The sequence below is a fragment of the Muntiacus reevesi genome, chromosome 1 (genome assembly GCF_963930625.1).
Source record: "Muntiacus reevesi chromosome 1, mMunRee1.1, whole genome shotgun sequence".
NCBI classification, from domain to species: domain Eukaryota; kingdom Metazoa; phylum Chordata; class Mammalia; order Artiodactyla; family Cervidae; genus Muntiacus; species Muntiacus reevesi.
In genome coordinates, this window is record NC_089249.1 from 220943672 (window position 1) to 220961500 (window position 17829).

General features: G+C 37.5%; 1 protein-coding gene across 1 annotated transcript; it reads right to left on the reverse strand.

Moving 5' to 3' along the window:
• Positions 1–2891: 2891 nt before the first annotated feature.
• LOC136158050 (olfactory receptor 2AJ1-like) lies at positions 2892–4094 on the reverse strand. The gene has a single exon (XM_065919829.1). The coding sequence runs from the start codon at positions 3858–3860 to the stop codon at positions 2892–2894; it is 969 nt and encodes a 322-aa protein (XP_065775901.1). The 5' UTR covers positions 3861–4094.
• Positions 4095–17829: the final 13735 nt, after the last annotated feature.

Genomic DNA, 17829 nt, shown 5'->3' on the forward strand with positions numbered 1-17829 from the left:
TTTCTTGGTTTGTTTGTTGCTTTCTTCCTCTCTTACTACATTTCTTTGTATTTTGGTGATTTTCTGTAATGTCATGCTTTGATTTTTTCTCTCTTTTGTGTGTATCTTCTTTTTGTTTGTAGCCACCCTGAAACTAAGATCATGGCATCTGGTCCCATCACATCATGGCACATAGATGGGGAAACAATGGAAACAGTGACAAACTTTTATTTTCTTGGGCTCCAAAGTCACTTCAGATGGTGACTGCAACCATGAAATTAAAAGATGCTTGCTCCTTGGAAGAAAAGTTGTGACAAAACTAGACAGCATATTAAAAGACAGAGACATTACTTTGCCAACAAAAGTTCATCTAGTCAAAGCTATGGTTTTTCCAGTAGTCATGTATGGATGTGAGCGTTGGACCATAAAGAAAACTGAGCACTGAAGAAGTGATGCTTTTGAACTGTGGTGTTGGAAAAGACTCTTGAGAGTCACTTGGACTGCAAGGAGATCAAACCAGTCAATTCTAAAGGAAATCAGTCCTGAATATTCATTAGAAGGACTAATGCTGAAACTGAAGCTCCAATACTTTGTTCACCTGATGAGAAGAGCCAACTCAAAGCTCTGATCCTGGGAAAGATTGAAGGCAGGAGGAGAAAGGGATGACCTAGGACAACATGGTTGGATGGCATCGCTGCCTAAGTGGACATGAGTTTTAGCAAACTCTGGGGATGGTGATGGACAGGAAAACCTGGTATACAGCAGTCCATGGGGTCACAAAGAGTCAGACGCCACTGAGCGACTGAATGACAACAACGTACATACATATACAAAACTTTTCTTCTCTGCTGATAAAGCCGTGAAAAAGAACAACAACAAAACAGAGAAATTGAAAAACTGAACTAAATGAAATGGGAGCACTGAATATGAAACAGAAAAGGTAAAACAACCTAGATAAAAGTAAAACATCATCATGTAATCCAGTTGTTTTTAAACATGTTGTTGTTGTTCAGTCCCTAAGTCAGGTCCAACTCTGCAACCTCATGTACTGCAGCATGCCAGGCTTCCCTGTCCCTCACTCTCCTGGAGTTTGCCCAAGTTCTTATCCATTGAAATGGTGACGTTATTCAACCATCTCATCCTCTGCCACCCTCTTCTCCTTTTGCCTTCAATCTTTCCCACATTGGGATCTTTTCTAACGATTTGGCTCTTCACATCAGGCAGCCAATGTATTGAAGCTTCAGTTTCAGCATCAGTCCTTCCAATAAGTATTCAGGGTTGATTTCCTTTAGGATTGACTGGTTTGATCTCCTTGCTGTCCAAGGGACTCTCAAGAGTCTTCTCCAGCACCACAATTTGAATTTTAAACATGGCTGCTCATTAAAACCACACCTGGAGACTTGAGGGGGGAAAAATGAATACATGGGCATTTGTATTTTCCAAAGTTCCAAGATAATTCTGATATGCATCTGGATTTTAAAAAATAATTACATGTTTTTCTACTGAATGGTAGTTTTAGTAATATAGAGTTCTATTATTTTCTCTTGACCAATTGAGATATAATGGTATTAAGTGAATAATAGTTACCTAATCAAAATAGTAAAAGATATTTATCAGTTTAAATATTTACCATACAGTGATTGTAGGAGCTGATAATGCTGAGAAATTATCATTCTCTACAATAATTACAATATTTTAAAATTTTGCTACAACTTTTTAAAATAAAACACCAATATCATTTATATTTTTTGAATACAATTTTAGATTTATTTTACAAATACATAATGGAATATTACTCAGCTATAAAAAGAATGAAATTGGGTCATTTGTAGTGATGTGGAATGACCTAGTGTCTGTCATACAGAGTGAAGTAAGTCAGAAAGAGAAAAACAAATATCATATATTAATACATATATATATATGAAATATAGAGAAATGGTACAGATGAATCTATTTACATTGTAGAAGAAAATTTTTAATTTTTTTCTCTCAGCTTTGACTAAGGCTGATTTTAGCACTCAGTCATTTTGCATTCCTCCTAAAGTGAATATAGTAAATTTTTATTATCTTTAAAATAAAGTTCCATATGCCATGCCTAGGAGGAAGGCTTTGAAGAGTCCAGTTCTCTCAATTCCCTACTGAATGTTAAGTTCAGTGCCTGGCCTTTAGTTGCACAGACATTTGTAACATAGCACTCATTTCCTGCTTTCTTTTCTGATTTACTCACTATAACTTGTTTAATCCTCTTAGCAGTGCTAGATAGAAGGTACCATTATTTTATCCCAGTTTCTCAGATTGTAAAAATTCTGTAGTCTTATTTAGTGCTGTGTTGCCTTAGACAATGGGTTTGAACTCAGGAGGAGTACAAAGAAACAGAAACATTTGTTGGAGCCAAGAGAAAGAAAAGACAGGTTTATCCTTTGTTTCTCATGAAACAAAATGCTAACATTAGGTTGAATGTGTATGATATTTTGGCAATCTAAAAGCTGCTCATCTTCATTCAAGAAAGATCAGACTATTTTAATATCACAGTTTTAAAAGTATATATCAGAAGTTCTGCTTCCTGAGCCCATCCTGAAAGTGTGAGTTTTCTCACTGTTCTAAGGAGCAGTTCATGCCTTCTTCACAGGTATATTTAAGTGGGTGAGTGCATTGATAACTTGGGCATACCTGAGCAAAAATGATGCTCTGTGTTATTTAGAAAATAAGTGTCTTTTCAGAATTTTGTGTCAGAAGAACTGGCTCTTTGATGGTGCTCTGAGACCATGAACAGATTATTTTATGTTTTGTTTTCACACAACAAGAGGATTGAAATAAATACCTCTAACATTTCTACAATTCATAACAGAATTTTTCAAGACTTAAGGGCTTCTGAAAGCAATTTAAATAAATATGCTAACATAAGATTATAATCAAGTATAGCAATGTAGATGTATTTTCATCTTTCTCAGGGGGTATCTATGGATGACTCTACTCTTCAAAGCTTCTATAACATCCTTGTTTCTCAGACTATAGATGAGTGGGTTAAGCATAGGGGTAAGGATGGCATTAAATATAAAAAGAGATTGATTTAATTTGGGAGTCTTAGAAGACCCAGGTCTCATGTAGACCAATATGGCAGGGCCAAAGTAGAGGGTGACCACACAAAGGTGGGAGGAGCAGGTAGCCAGAGCCTTGTTCCTGCCCTCAGAGGAGTTCATGCGGAGGACAGCAAGAAAGATGAGGGTGTAGGAGACCAGGATGAGACTTAGAGGGATGAGGACCACCAGAAAGCTTGAGACCACCACTGACTTCACATAGGCTGAAATGTCCTCACAAGTGAGCTTCAAGAGGGCCATGACCTCACACAAAAAATGCAGGATCTCTCGGGGGTGACAAATGGGAAAATGCATGGCATAGGCTGTATGAACCAGGGAAGTTATTGCTCCCCCTGTCCAGGACACAATGACCATCTTTTTGCAGGTGACATGGCTGATAATGACTGAGTAACGAAGTGGGTTACAGATGGCAACGTAGCGGTCATAGGACATGAGAGTTAGCAGGAGGCTCTCAGCAATTCCCAGGGTTAAGCTGAAGAAAATCTGGGTTCCACAACCTACCTGTGATATGATTCTTTCCCCTGAGAAGAAGTTTGTGACCATTTTGGGGACAGAAGTTGAGATCAAGGCCAAGTCAATGAGGGAGAGGTGGCTGAGCAGAAAGTACATGGGGGAGTGGAGTTGCAAATCTAGCCAGATGAGGAGAATGAGAACGACATTGCTCATAACAGCCATACAGTAGACCAAAAGGATAAGGTAGATAAGGACCATAAGGTGGCTGAACTCAGGCCAGAGCCCCAGGAGAACAAAATCTGTGGATATAGTCTTATTGTTTCTCTCCATGGGTGAACATTATTGCCCAGGAAACAACTGTAAGAACACTGTTCCGTCTGATGACGTGTTACTGTACACCTTGTCTATTTTCCTTACTCCCAGGATGCCTTTGAATATTTTTTTGTAACTTTTTTCCTGTTGAGGTCTCTTCAGTATTATGCATAACTTCTCAAAATATATAATTTTCATTAATTATCTCATGGATTACTTAATAACCTAATGTTTACACACTGTACCTACTGTTACAAACTATAATCACTAACACTAACCAAATAAGAACACAGATACACTGAATGTTCTGTCAATAACAAGTCAGTCAATTTGATGAAAATTCTTAAAGAACTAATTTAGTCATCACCTTGAGGCCCTTCGCAAACACAGCTTCAACACAACAATTATGATGATTTTACATTTTGAAAACTCAACATTTTCACTCAATCTTATGAGGCTTCATGAAAAATATTCTTTTGAAGATGGGAAGTAGACCCTTGATAACCTGAATAAAGAAAAACATTTTCAGAATTGAATGTGGTCTATGTTCACCTTTTCCTCTCATGTGGGGAACTTTTCCACTTCCCATGAGTCCTCCTTACTTTGATCCTGACTCAAGCTATGGCAAACCTAGGCAGCGTATTAAAGAGCAGAGACATCACTTTACTGACAAAGGTCCATATAGTTAAAGCTATAGTTTTTCCAGTAGTCATATATGGATGTGAGAACTGGATCATGAAGAAGGCTGAGCACCAAAAATTGATGCTTTTGAACTGTGGTGCTGGAGAAGACTCTTGAGAGTCCCTTGTACAGCAAGGAGGTCAAACCAGTCAATCCTAAAGGAAATCAACCCTGAATATTCATTGGAAGGACTGATGCTGAAGCTGAAGCTCCAATACTTAGGCCACCTGATGTGACGAACTGACCCATTGGAAAAGACTCTGATGCTGGGAAAGATTGGGGGTGGGAGGAAAAGTGGGTGACAGAAGATGAGATGGTTGAAAGGCATCATTGTCTCAATGGACATGCATTTGAGCAAACTCTGGGATGTAGTGAAGGACAGGGGAGTCTGGTATGCTGCTCTCCACGGGTTCACAAAGAGTCAGATACAATTGAGCAACTGGGCAACAGCAACAAGTATCTCTTAAGTCAACTGAACTGGAAAAGAATGACCAACTATATATAGCACCAGTATTTAGGGAGGAACCTTAAAAATATGATTTTTGCCAGTTTCACTAAGTCACCCTCCTCCTTGTAAACTTTTAACCTATCATCAAGGTAATTACTGGTACTAGCTGATGTTGCACAAGGAGAAACACAAAGTCAAGATGGAAGAGATTGCTAGGATACAGCTTGTAAGAAATTATTTATTTTAAAAGGCAGGATATCTTCTGTTTGGCAAAATTTTGGTTGGGTTTATTAACTCTATAAGCAGAAAGATTATTGTGGACCAGTTAAAAGTATAACCTCTAAAAGATCAGCACCATGGTTTAAAGCTCCTGCTAAAAGACCACATTTACCTACCTGATGTCCTTGGTCTAGGAGAATCGTCCTTCTGTGCCTCTCTTCTTTCCTTTGTAAAATTGGACTAAAGCAAACCCACAACATAGGGGGGATGTGCAGATTAAAAGTGTCAGTGAGTATAGATTTAAGAACATGGCCTGGGCAGCAGTGTTAAATGCATATAGTAGGCATAATTAGAAGTTTACTTTGCACAAGAGGCAGAATCAAGGCCTTCTGGTCCCTTATTACACACACAGCTGTGCTCATTCCCACAGTTAATCAGAGTGATTCAGCTATGTTTCTTGTAGGTGGACTGGTAAGTTGCATTGGACCTAGAGGATATTTTGCAAAGTGAAATAAATCAGAGAAAGCCAAATACTGTGCTATATCACTTATATGTGGGATCTAAAAACCAATGAACAGAGAATAATAGATACTGAGAACGAACAGGTGGTTGCCAGAGTATAGAGGGTTGAGGGACAGAGAGAAATATGAGTCACAAACATGAAATATACAGAGTGGGGAGTATAGTCAATATCTAAATAATATCTTTGTGTGGTAATATTGCAACTAGACTTATCATAGTGATCATTTTTAAAAGTAGAGAAATAAGGACTTCCTTGGTGGTCCAGTGGTTAAGAATATGTGCTTTCACTGCAGGTGGCATGAGTTTGAGTCCTGGTCAGGGAACTTAGATCCCATATGCCAACAGCATGGCCAATAAAAATGTATATAGAAAGACTGAATCATTATGTTGTGTACCAAGAAAATAACATTGTATTGTAGGTCATTTATACTTCAAGAAAAATCAAATAAACAAAATCACAGAAAAAAGATCATATTTGTGGTTACTAGGGTTGGTGGGATGGGAGCAGAGGAAATTGACTGAAGGTAGTCCTTTTGACTAAAAAGTACAAGCTTCTAGTAATAAGGTAAATAAACATTAGGGATGTAATGTACAACATGATAAATATACTTAAACTGCTGTATGTTAAATATGGAAGCTGTAACTAGAGTAAATTCTGAGTTCTCATCAAAAGAAAATTTTTTGTATTTCTTTATTTTGTATCTCTATGAGATGATGTTCACTAAACTCACTGTGTTAATTATTTCATGATGTGTGTAAGTCGAATCTTTATACTGTACACCTTAAACTTATACAGTGCTGTATGTCAATATCTCAACAAAACTGGAAGAAAAAATAATGTAAAGGACAGGAATTTGCAACAGGTTTTTGAGTGCTGCGTGGGTGGAAGTGCTGTGACTAAGCCACAGATTTGAGGCATGTTTTTAAAAAATCAGTGGATAGAGGGACAGCAATTCAGTTTTACTTGAACTAACAAATCATATTACCCACTTTCAAAGTCCCAGCTTAACTGTCCCCTCCTCTGTGGTCCTCCCAGTTAGCACCCACTGCTTCTCTGTCCTCTTGTGTTCATCAGTCTATCACAGTGTATGAGGCAGTTTGCCTTAAGCCACAGCTATTTGTGGATAAATCTTTAACCCTGTAGACTGTTAGCATTTTCAGAGGAGAGGTTCTGCTTTTTTCCCTTAAATATAATACTTTGAACTCCCAAGATTGCCTAGGCCTGTAAATTGAAGAAGCAGGTTATCAATAACTATGTGACAAGATGAATTTTGTTCCCATATTTTCTGCTTATAGCTTCTGAGGAGTTGATAATACAATATTTGATTCTTACAGTTCCATGAAATCAAGTGTTCCAGAGTTATATACAGCTGCCTGTTGAAAAATCACCTGTCCCTTCCTTCAGACCTATTAAATCATATTCTCCAAGTGGTTCTTATAATCAGATAAGATTAAGAAACAGAGATGTAGTATAGCAATTGCATTATATAAACAAGGAAATGAAACTCATTGATTTTAATTGACATGATTAAATTGACTCAAAGCTGTATATTTGCTAGTTTATATGGTAAGCCAGTCAAGTAAAACTTGAAAACTAGACATATCTTTCAGTTGCATCCAATATTTCATTGTAAGTTATTTCCAGAACAACAAAAATGTCTCACTTGTTCATCATTTTTTTCCTTTTATTACAGGGTATATCTAAGACTATACATTTTCATCATGACATGTAGTCATCTACTAATAATCATGGTAAAGAAGATGAATTCAAGATTTATGTGTTTATAGATTTAGAAATTAATCCCTCATTTTTTACATGACTCATTTCACTGACTCATTTGTCATTCTTTCACTTTATACATGTCTATTGAGTCCAGTGTCTGTTCTAGAAGAACTTTAGTAAATCCTCCCCTCTGGCCTCAGTAAGCTTGAGGAAACAGAAGGACCATTAATACAATAAAGTATGAGATGGCATTAAATGGACGAGTAAGTTTTCCATTTCAGAAAGGGCATTTCAAGTGTCAGAAGCACTAAACATAATGAAGCAGAGGAACAAGATATAGGATTGTAGGCAGTTTTTTTATTTCAGGGCTCCAACTTTCTGGAGAAAAGCGAGAGAAAGTGAGATGTAATATTGGAAGTATCATGTCTATTTATGGAATCTAAGAGTCATGGTGGAGAGTTCTGACAAAATGTAGTCCACTGGAGAGGGGAACGCAAACCACTTCAGTATTCTTGTCTTGAGAACCCCATGAACAGTATGAAAAGGCAAAAAGATATGACATGGAAAGATGAACTCTCCAGGTTTGTAGATGCCCAGTAGGCTACTGGAGAAGAGCAGAGAAATAACTCCAAAAAGAAAGAAGAGGCTGAGCCTCTCTGGGCAGAAACAATGCCCAGTTGTGGAAGTGTCTGGTGGTGAAAGTCAAGTCCGATGCTGTAAAGAACAATATTGCATAGGAACCTGAAATGTTAGGTCCATGAATCAAGGTAAATTGGAAGTGGTCAAAGAGGAGATGGCAAGAGTGAACATCAACATTTTAGCAATCAGTGTACTAAAATGGACTGGAATGGGTGAATTTAATTCAGATGACCATTTTATCTACTACTGTGGGCAAGAATCTCTTAGAAGATATGGAGTAGTCATCTTAGCCTATAAAAGAGTCTGAAATGCAGTACTTGAGTGCAACCTCAAAAACAAACAGAATGATCTCGGTTCATTTCCAAAACAAACCATTCAATATTACAGTAATCCAAGTCTATGCCCCAACCACTAACGCCAAAGAAGCTGAAGTTGAATAGTTCTACAAAGACCTACAAGACCTAGAAGTAACACCAAAAAAAGATGTCCTTTCATCATAGGGGACTGGAATGCAAAAGTGGGAAGTCAAGAGATACCTGGTGTAACAGGCAAGTTTGTCCTTGAAGTACACAATGAAGCAGGGCAAAAGTTAACAGTTTTGCCAAGAAAATGCACTGGTATAGCAAGAGGTCACACCCTCTTCCAACAAAACAAGAGATGACACTACACATGGATACCACCAGATGATCAATACCAAAATTGAATTAATTATATTCTTTGCAGTCAAATATGGAAAAGCTCTATACAGTCAGCAACAAGACTGGAAGCTGACTGTGGCTCAGATCATGAACTCCTTATAGACAAATCCAGACTTTGGTTAAAGAAAGTAGGGAAAGCCACTGTGCCATTCAGTCACAACCTAATCAAAACCTTTATGATTATACAGTAGAAGTGACAAATGGATTCAAGAGATTCGGTCTGATAGAGTGTCTGAAGAACTATGAACAGAGGTTTGTGACATTGTACAGGAGGTAGTGATCAAAACCATCCCTAAGAAAAAGAAATGCAAAAAGGCAAGGGCTTTTTGTAAAGCCCTCTGAAGAGGGCTTACAAATAGCTGAGAAAAGAAGAGAAGTGAAAGGCAAAGGAGAGAAAGAAAGATATATCCATCTGAATGCAGAGTTCCAAAGAATAGCAAGGAGAGATAAGAAAGCTGTCTTAAGTGAACAATGCAAAGAAATAGAGGAAAACATAGAATGGGAAAGACTAGAGATCTCTTCAAGAAAATTAGAGATACCAAGTGAACATTTTGTGCAAAGATGGGCATAATACAGACAGTAATGGTATAGATCTAACAGAAGCAGAAGATATTAAGAAGTGGTGGAAATTACATGGAAGAACTATACAAAAAAATATCCTAATGACCTAGATAACCACAATGGTGTGATCACTCACCTAGAGCCAGACATCTTAGGGTGTGAAGTCAAGTGGGCCTTAGGAAGCATCACTATGAACAAAGCTAGTGGAGGTGATGGAATTGCAGTTGAACTCTTTCAAATTCTGAAAGATGATGCTGTGAAAATGCTGCACTCAATATGCCAGCAAATCTGGAAATCTCAGCAGTGGCCACAGGACTGGAAAAGGTCAGTTTTCATTCCAATCCCAAAGAAAGGCAATGCCAAAGAATGTTTGAACTGCCACACAATTACACTCATTTCACAAGCTACCAAAGTAATGCTCAAAATACTCCAAGCTAGATTTCAACAGTATATGAACCATGAACTTCCAGATGTGCAAGCTGGATTTAGAAAAGGCAGAGGAACCAGAGATCAAATTGTCAACATCTGTTAGATCATAGAAAAAGGAAAAGAATTCCAGAAAAAAACATCTACTTCTGCTTCATTGACTCTGCCAAAGCCTTTGACCGTGTGGATCACAGCAAACTGTGGAAAATTCTTCAAGAGATGGGAATATCAGACCACCTTACCTACCTCTTGAGAAATCTGTATGCAGGTCAAGAAGCAACAGTTAGAACCAGACATTGAACAACAGATTAATTCCAACTGGGAAAGGGGTACATCAAGGCTGTATATTGTCACCCTGCTTATTTAAGTTATATGCAGAGTACATCATGCGGTATGTCAGGTTGGATGAAGCACAATCTGGAATCAAGATTTCCTGGAGATATATCAATAGCCTCACATATGCAGATGACATCACTCTTATGAAAGAAAGTGAATAAGTAAAGAGCCTCTTGATGAAACTGAAGGAGGAGAGTGAAAAAGTTGTCTTAAAACTCAACATTCAAAAAACTAAGATCATGGCATACAGTCTCATCACTTCATGGCAAATAGGTGGGGAAACAATGAAAACAGTGAGGCACTTTATTTTGGAGGTCTTCAAAATCACTGCAGATAGTGTCTGCAGTCATGAAATTAAAAGAGGCTTGCTCCTTGGAAGAAAAGCTATGACCAACTCTAGGCAGCATACTAAAAAGCAGAGACATTACTTTGCCAACAAATGTCCATGTAGTCAAAGCTATGGTTTTTACAGTAGTCATGTATGGATATGAGAGTTGGGCTATAAAGAAAACTGAGCACTGAATAATTGATGCTTTTGAACTGTGTTGTTGGAGAAGATTCTTGAGAGTCCCTTGGACTGCAAAGAGATCAGACGAGTTCATCCTAAAGGAAATCAGTCCTGAATATTCATTGGAAGGACTGACACTGAAGGTGAAGCCCCAATACTTAAGCCTCCTGATGCGAAGAACTGATACATTGGAAAAGACCCTGATTCTCGGAAAGATTGAAGGCAGGAGGAGAAGGGGACAACAGAAGATGAGATGGTTGGATGGCATCACCAACTTGATTGATATGAGTTTGAGCAGGCTCCAGGAGTTGGTGATGGACTGGGAAGCCTGGTGTGCTACAGTCCATGGGGTCACAAAGAGTCAGACATGACTGAGAGACTGATAAACAAAGGAAGCAATGCACATTGATATGATCTTGCTCTAGAGGAGGTACAGTGGCAAGAGAAGAAGACTTTAATAAAGTTATTATGAAGTCAGTCTTTCACAAGCTTCTGGAATATTGCAGATGTTCAGTGAATGTTTCCTGAATGTTGGCAGTTTTTGACAATAAGTGTCAGGTACCCCGATCATGTGCTGTGCTCCTAGTGATGATTCCAGTGCCCTCTGTGAACATGTTACATAGGCAGGCAGCCTACTTAGATTGTCACTGAGCCATATTATGAATGGTTCATACAGTCTTTTAACAGAAATGGTTGGTGCCCTAGTATTACAACTATTGCATTCTATGCATCTGGGAAAGCTGTGACACCTTTAACATTTTCACTCTCCAGACTCCTCTGTAGGGATCACAGAGGGCAGAGGAAGATAAAATCATGCTCACTGATGATGGTGCACATATATATGAACTTTGAAAACAATGCATGGTCATTTTCCTGACAAGCCAAATTATGACAAGGGCTACCAACTGCTCTATTTAATTATTCTTCTTCAGATGACTTCCCTTGACCATGTCGGTGCCCAACATTCTCAAGCTTTCTGTCATTCTCAAGTGTATTCCCAGTAATTGATTGGCTGTAAACAGTGCTCTTATATTTAATCTGATGTTTGGGTGATGAAGAGGTTAAACTTTTAGCATTAAGAAATTCTTAAGGAAGATGAAGGATCTCTAATGCTGGAATGCCAATCACCAGAGTCAGAGCAATGTAGAAATTTGGGGTCTTCTTGCTCTGTTAAGTTAAGATATAAGTAAGTAGCCACACATTCCTCCTGCCAATAGTGTGACACAACATGGTATCATTTGCTTTGCATTTTCCCCATGTTGCATTCATATTTTCTACCAATTATCTTTTATCCACTTAATTTTCTGCCTTTTTATATCACTGTCATCCACACTGTGTCATATTTACTTCTTATCTAAAAATTAACCCTTGGCAAAGCTTCACTTCTGCCCAGGGTGAGGTTATTCTCTTTTCTTACCAATAGGCCTGGTATGTGTTTTTGTTTTTTTCAAGATGATTTTTAATTAACAATCACTGTACACTTAGAAATATATTCTGCCCCTCAGAAATGCAGAATAAGGTATGTGAATATAGAACACAGCGTTTTTGCTGATGGGTCTATTTTTATGCAGTTCATTTCAAGAAAGACCTGATATTTGGATTTGCCTCTTGCCTTATGTCAATGTAAATACTTAGATAAGCAATTTACTGAGATCTTTGTAACTAAAATGCTTTAAGTGCCATAAAAATAGATTCTGTTTCTCACATTTTAGGAGTATTTAGAGAATTAGTAGAGAGTTAAGATCTATTTGCATAGCACTTAAAACATCTTTTTTTTTTTATTAGTTGAAGGCTAATTACTTCACAACATTTCAGTGGGTTTTGTCATACATTGACATGAATCAGCCATGGAGTTACATGTATCCCGATCCCCCCTCCCACCTCCCTCTCCACCCGATTCCTCTGGGTCTTCCCAGTGCACCAGGCCTGAGCACTTGTCTCATGCATCCAGCCTGGGCTGGTGATCTGTTAAAACATCTTTTTTATAGTAATTGGATATACTACTTTGAATGCACATTGACATCATTCTAAAGCATTTGGTACAATTCTTCACCATAACAACAGTGATAATAACATAACAGTTATTGATCGCTCATCAAATGCTAGCATTTTATAAGCATTTGTTATAATTGAATTCTGTCAACAATACATAAGAATTAATTTATATAAATTATTAACTGTATTCTCATTTTACTGATAAAAGCACTGGAACTTGGATTAATTTTCCAATGGCAAGGAGCCATAAACTAACCCTGGCAACCTGATTCTGGAGCCTGAACACAACTTACTCAATATCTCCTAAAGTTACATATTCATCAGATTCAAAGAACTTTATAAAAACCGAGATTTCCTTACCACAATCCAAACCTACTGGAATAGGGCATGAATATTAAAAAGGGTTTCAATCTAGTCTTTAAGAACAGATAAGTAGAAATTCTCCAGAGAATCAGAATGCTTTAAAGACATATCGTATACCTATATTCTCAGAGAATACATTTAACTCTTCAGTCACCACAGCCCCTGTATCTCTCCTTTGTATCAATGTTTTTTCCTAAGTTCTTTTTCCTCTTCTTGAGAGTATCAGATCAAAAAGCCAGGAGGAAAAAAGTACATCTCTTTTGTACTACACATCTTAGAATGAAAAACCAACATGGCCTGGCATCTTTTGGCCCACCTGCCAATGAAATGCCATTTGTTATGGTGTCCAGTGATTCTCGTGAGACATCTCCGTCTATTGTGGCCTCTCTCCCGGAGACCCAACAGAACAGAGAGGGATTGGACACTCCACACCTGTAGCGGCCTTCTGGCTGTTCAATTCTTACTTCTTTGAAAAATGACATTGCCTCCGCTCAGCTTCAAATCAGTCCTAATAACCCTGGGGCAGAGGTATTATGTATGAGCACACCCCTATCCTTCTCCCTGACATCAGAACAGTTTACTGGTAAGACGAATGCCTGTCTGTCACCTCTCCTAAATCTGGATGAGTCAGGAACTGAAAAAAACTCAAAGCAAATCATAGCCCCACCCATGATGGCTTTGGTTTTAGCATGATCTTCCAAATGTTTTCTGTCAGGAAAAAACTGTTGGACAAGATCTCTAAGAGACTAACTGGTGTATTAATTCTTACATAAAGATCCTTTCATAAGCCAACTTTTAAAAACATGTTGGATTATGTGATAATCATCTATTTTGATTTACAGTTTAATATTAACTTATTTTCATTGGAAAAAAAATTTTTTTAATATTTATTTATTTGTCTGCACTAGGTGTTGGCATGCCAGATCTAGTTCCTTGACCAAAGATCAAACTGAGTCCCCTACATTGAGAGTACAGAGTTTTAAACACTGAACCACAGGGAAACCCCTTGGATAGAATCTTTAATGAATTCTATTTTTAATATTTTCACGTGACTATACAAAATTAGCCAAAATATGCAACTTGGTAAAAAATCTAGAAGAAAGTTATACAGATCCCCCTGTGTCACTACATATTTCACTGATTAGAGAAAATAACAGTTACAAGCCTTCCTTTATTGAGTACCAGCTCAGCTCTTCACACACATTGCTGCATTCAATCCCACTGACAACCTTCAGAGATGCGTCCTCTTGATACATCCAATTTCCAGATGTCAAAACCAAAGTATAGAAAGATGTTAACTCTTTGCCCAAACCCACAGAACATATAGGTGATGGGGATGAAGTTTTAACCCAATTCTGTCATACTCTGGAGCCCAAGATCATAATCACCATCATTAATATAAAATTTTAGGCCCAAAATACATGTAGGCTTATCTATTATTAATATATAACTTATGAGGAAAAATTGTCTTAGAGATGGAACATTAAAAGTCTAAACACCATTAAATAAAAATTCTTATACAGAACATGAAGATAGGCACTATTTATTAACCATCTATATAGCTTTGACTTTGTTTCTACATTCTTAGTATAATTTGACAATTTTATCTGCTTGGCCCATCAGAGTTAATATACTGGGTAATTAAAATTGTATTTAATAGCCCATGATTTCTTTATTAATGTAAATTAACTATAAAATGTCACTATGATTAATTTTGTTTAGGAAGTACGAGAAAATTATAGGCATATCTTCTGCTCTCTTATGCAAAAGTAAATATTAAAGTTAGCTACCTTGTGAATTCTGTCACTGTCACCTGGAAATCCAGGTGTCTTCTGTGCTTCTCCCTGGATGATAAGTGCTATGTTCTCCTTTCCTGTGTCAGAACTAAGACTAAGGATTGGTTGACGGTGTAGGTAGATAGAGGCTCATTTTATCTTCCAAGAGGCCCTAAATCATCATTAATCTGAGTAGTGTCTGTAAGTTAAGGTTACTGATCAGAGGCAAGGTGTATCTGACAATCCAGATGCTTTCCTAACTGAGGACCTCAGGGGGAAATGTCCTGGAAACTTGGCTGAAGGTTTTAACCTGCATATTGTGATAAATTAGCATATCTATCACATCTAATTATTTACAATTATTCTCTGAAGAAAAATAGCCACCATTCACCATTTTCTTCAGGCTGCCACAAATTGAGCCAACATTTTGCTTAACCTTACTTCTGCTTTATCCCATCATTGGACTCATTCTTGTGGTAAAGGATGACAAGAGGCTGGTGTGACTTACCTGGATGTGGTGTTTACAATGTACTTAAGCAAAAGTGAGAAAATATGCATTATACAAACCTGCTTCCCTGGTGGCTCAGACGGTAAATTGTCTGTCTGCCTGCAATGCGGGAGACCTGGGTTCAATCCCTGGGTTGGGAAAATTCCCTGGAGAAGAAAATGGCAACCCACTCCAGTACTCTTGCCTGGAAAATTCCATGGACAGAGGAGCCTGGTGGGCTACAGTCCATGGGGTCACAAAGAGTCGGACATGACTAAGCAACTTCACTTTCTTTCACTTAATTAAAAGTGAGAAAATATGCATTATTCAAACCAATAAATAGAGAAGAGGGCTAATGGAAATTATGAGAAGAAGATACAGTTTAACCAGGTGTTTCTACATCTTGTCACCATTTTAGTCCATATTCTTTAGTCTGGGATATACATACATGAGCAGATATCTGAGTAATTATTATATTAATGATTGATCAGTGACCTTAGGATCCAAGGTTAAATCTCTTTTTAAACCAATTCACTTTAGAGTGAATATAAAGGCTTCACAGACTACAACCTTATTCCATAATCCCTATCAAGTGCTAGTTAAGGTTCAGGCAAATATACCTTCTCATAAACTGTTGGTGGTAGGGTAAATTGTCACAGTCTTTTAAGAAAGTAAACTAAAAACACGTTAGAACACACATACCTTAAAACTATTCTGCAGAAATGACAGCACCACAATTTAAATATATGTTTAGAATTTTTATTGTAACTACCATTAACCAAGGAAGCAAAATCTTGGAAGTGAGCTGAACACTTTGACACACATTCATATTTTTGTATTTTGTATATGTTAAAAGCAATGTGCTACATCCAAATCTACTGAGAAAAAAGTCCATGAGGTAATGTCAAGTGAGAACAACTTGCAGAATGGCATATAGAATAACAAAACTGTAAAATTCCATAAATGTGTATTTATGTTAGTATATTCTTCTTTGATAATGGGGGAAATTGAAGGAGCATCACGGTGTCAGGATTGCATTCCTAAAGAGAGCATGAATAAAAAAAATAGGAAAGGTATATTTGAGATATTTCTTTTGATTCCTTTATTTATTATAAAATAAATGGTGTTACAACAAATATCTTTTTAATTTTTACACGTGTAAATTCAGTTTAGGATTTTAGAAGTGGAATTGTTAGGTTGGAGGGCACTGTGAATGTAATTTTACTAAATACAAATGTCTTTGTATACCGATTGTATCATTTTCTGTTTCCACCAGCATTGTCTGAAAGTGCCTATCTTGGGAAGACAGAATGAGATGGTTGGATGGCATCACTGACTCAAAGGACATGAGTTTGAGTAGGCTCTGGGAGTTGATGATGAACTGGGAGGCCTGGCATGCTGCAGTCCATGGGGTCGGACACACCTGAGCGACTGAACTGAACTGAACTGATTTTCCACAGCCTCACCAATAATACGTGTTGTTAAACTTTAGGAGATTTGTCAATGTTGTAGGTGAGGTGTTGTGTTTTTAATATAGTATTATCTTAATTTGTATTATGAGCATCAGATTGATCATTTTTTAGTATTGAAGAACCATGTGCATTTCCATATCTATAAACTGTCCTTTCAAAGCTTTTGCCATTTTTCTAAGGGGTTGTTGATTTTTAACTCTTACTTTTAAGAAGGTTTTAAATATTAGAAACATTAATTCTTTGTGGTACAAGTGTAAACATATTTTCTGCAGTTTTTCATTTATCATTTGACTTTGCTTGGAGATTTTTATTTTTGAAAAGCTAAGGTTTTTTATTTTCAGATGATCAGATTCATCAATTTTATATGTTATAGTATTTTAGGTTATAAATACTTTATATTTATAACAGATGAGGTAGATTTTATTGTATGAATTTGCTTAAAAGAATTTTTGTGCTATTTTTAAGTTTTATAATCAATACTATATTTTATTTAGTTATTCTTCCATTTCAATACTCTTGTTTTTTTTATTGTTTGTCACTAAGTCATGTGTCATGGAAGGGAAGTCATGGACTTCCCTGGTGGCTCAGAAGGCAAAGCGTCTATCTACAATGTGGGAGACCCAGGTTCGACCCCTGGGTCGGGAAGATACCCTGGAGAAGGAAATGGCAATCCACTCCAGTATTCATGCCTGGAAAATCCCACAGATGGAGGAGCCTGGTAGGTTACAGTCCATGGGGTCACAAAGAGTCGAACACAACTGAATGACTTCACTTTCACTTTCAAGTCATGTGTGACTCTATCTGACCCCATGGACTACCGCACACCAGGCTGCTCTGTCCTCCACTATCTCCCACACTTTGCTCATATTCATGTCCATTGAGTTGATGATGCTATCTAACTATTTTATTCTCTACTGCTCCTTCTCCTTTGCCTTCAATCTTTCCCACCATCAGGGCCTTTTCCAATGAGTTAGCTCTTTGCATCAGGTAGCCAAAGTATTGGAGTTTCAGTTGCAGCATTAGTCTTTCCAATTAATATTCAGGAATGATTTCCTTTAGGATTGACTGGTTTGATCTACTTGCAGGCCAAGGTATTCTCTAGAGTCTTCTCCAGCACCACAATTCGAAAGCATC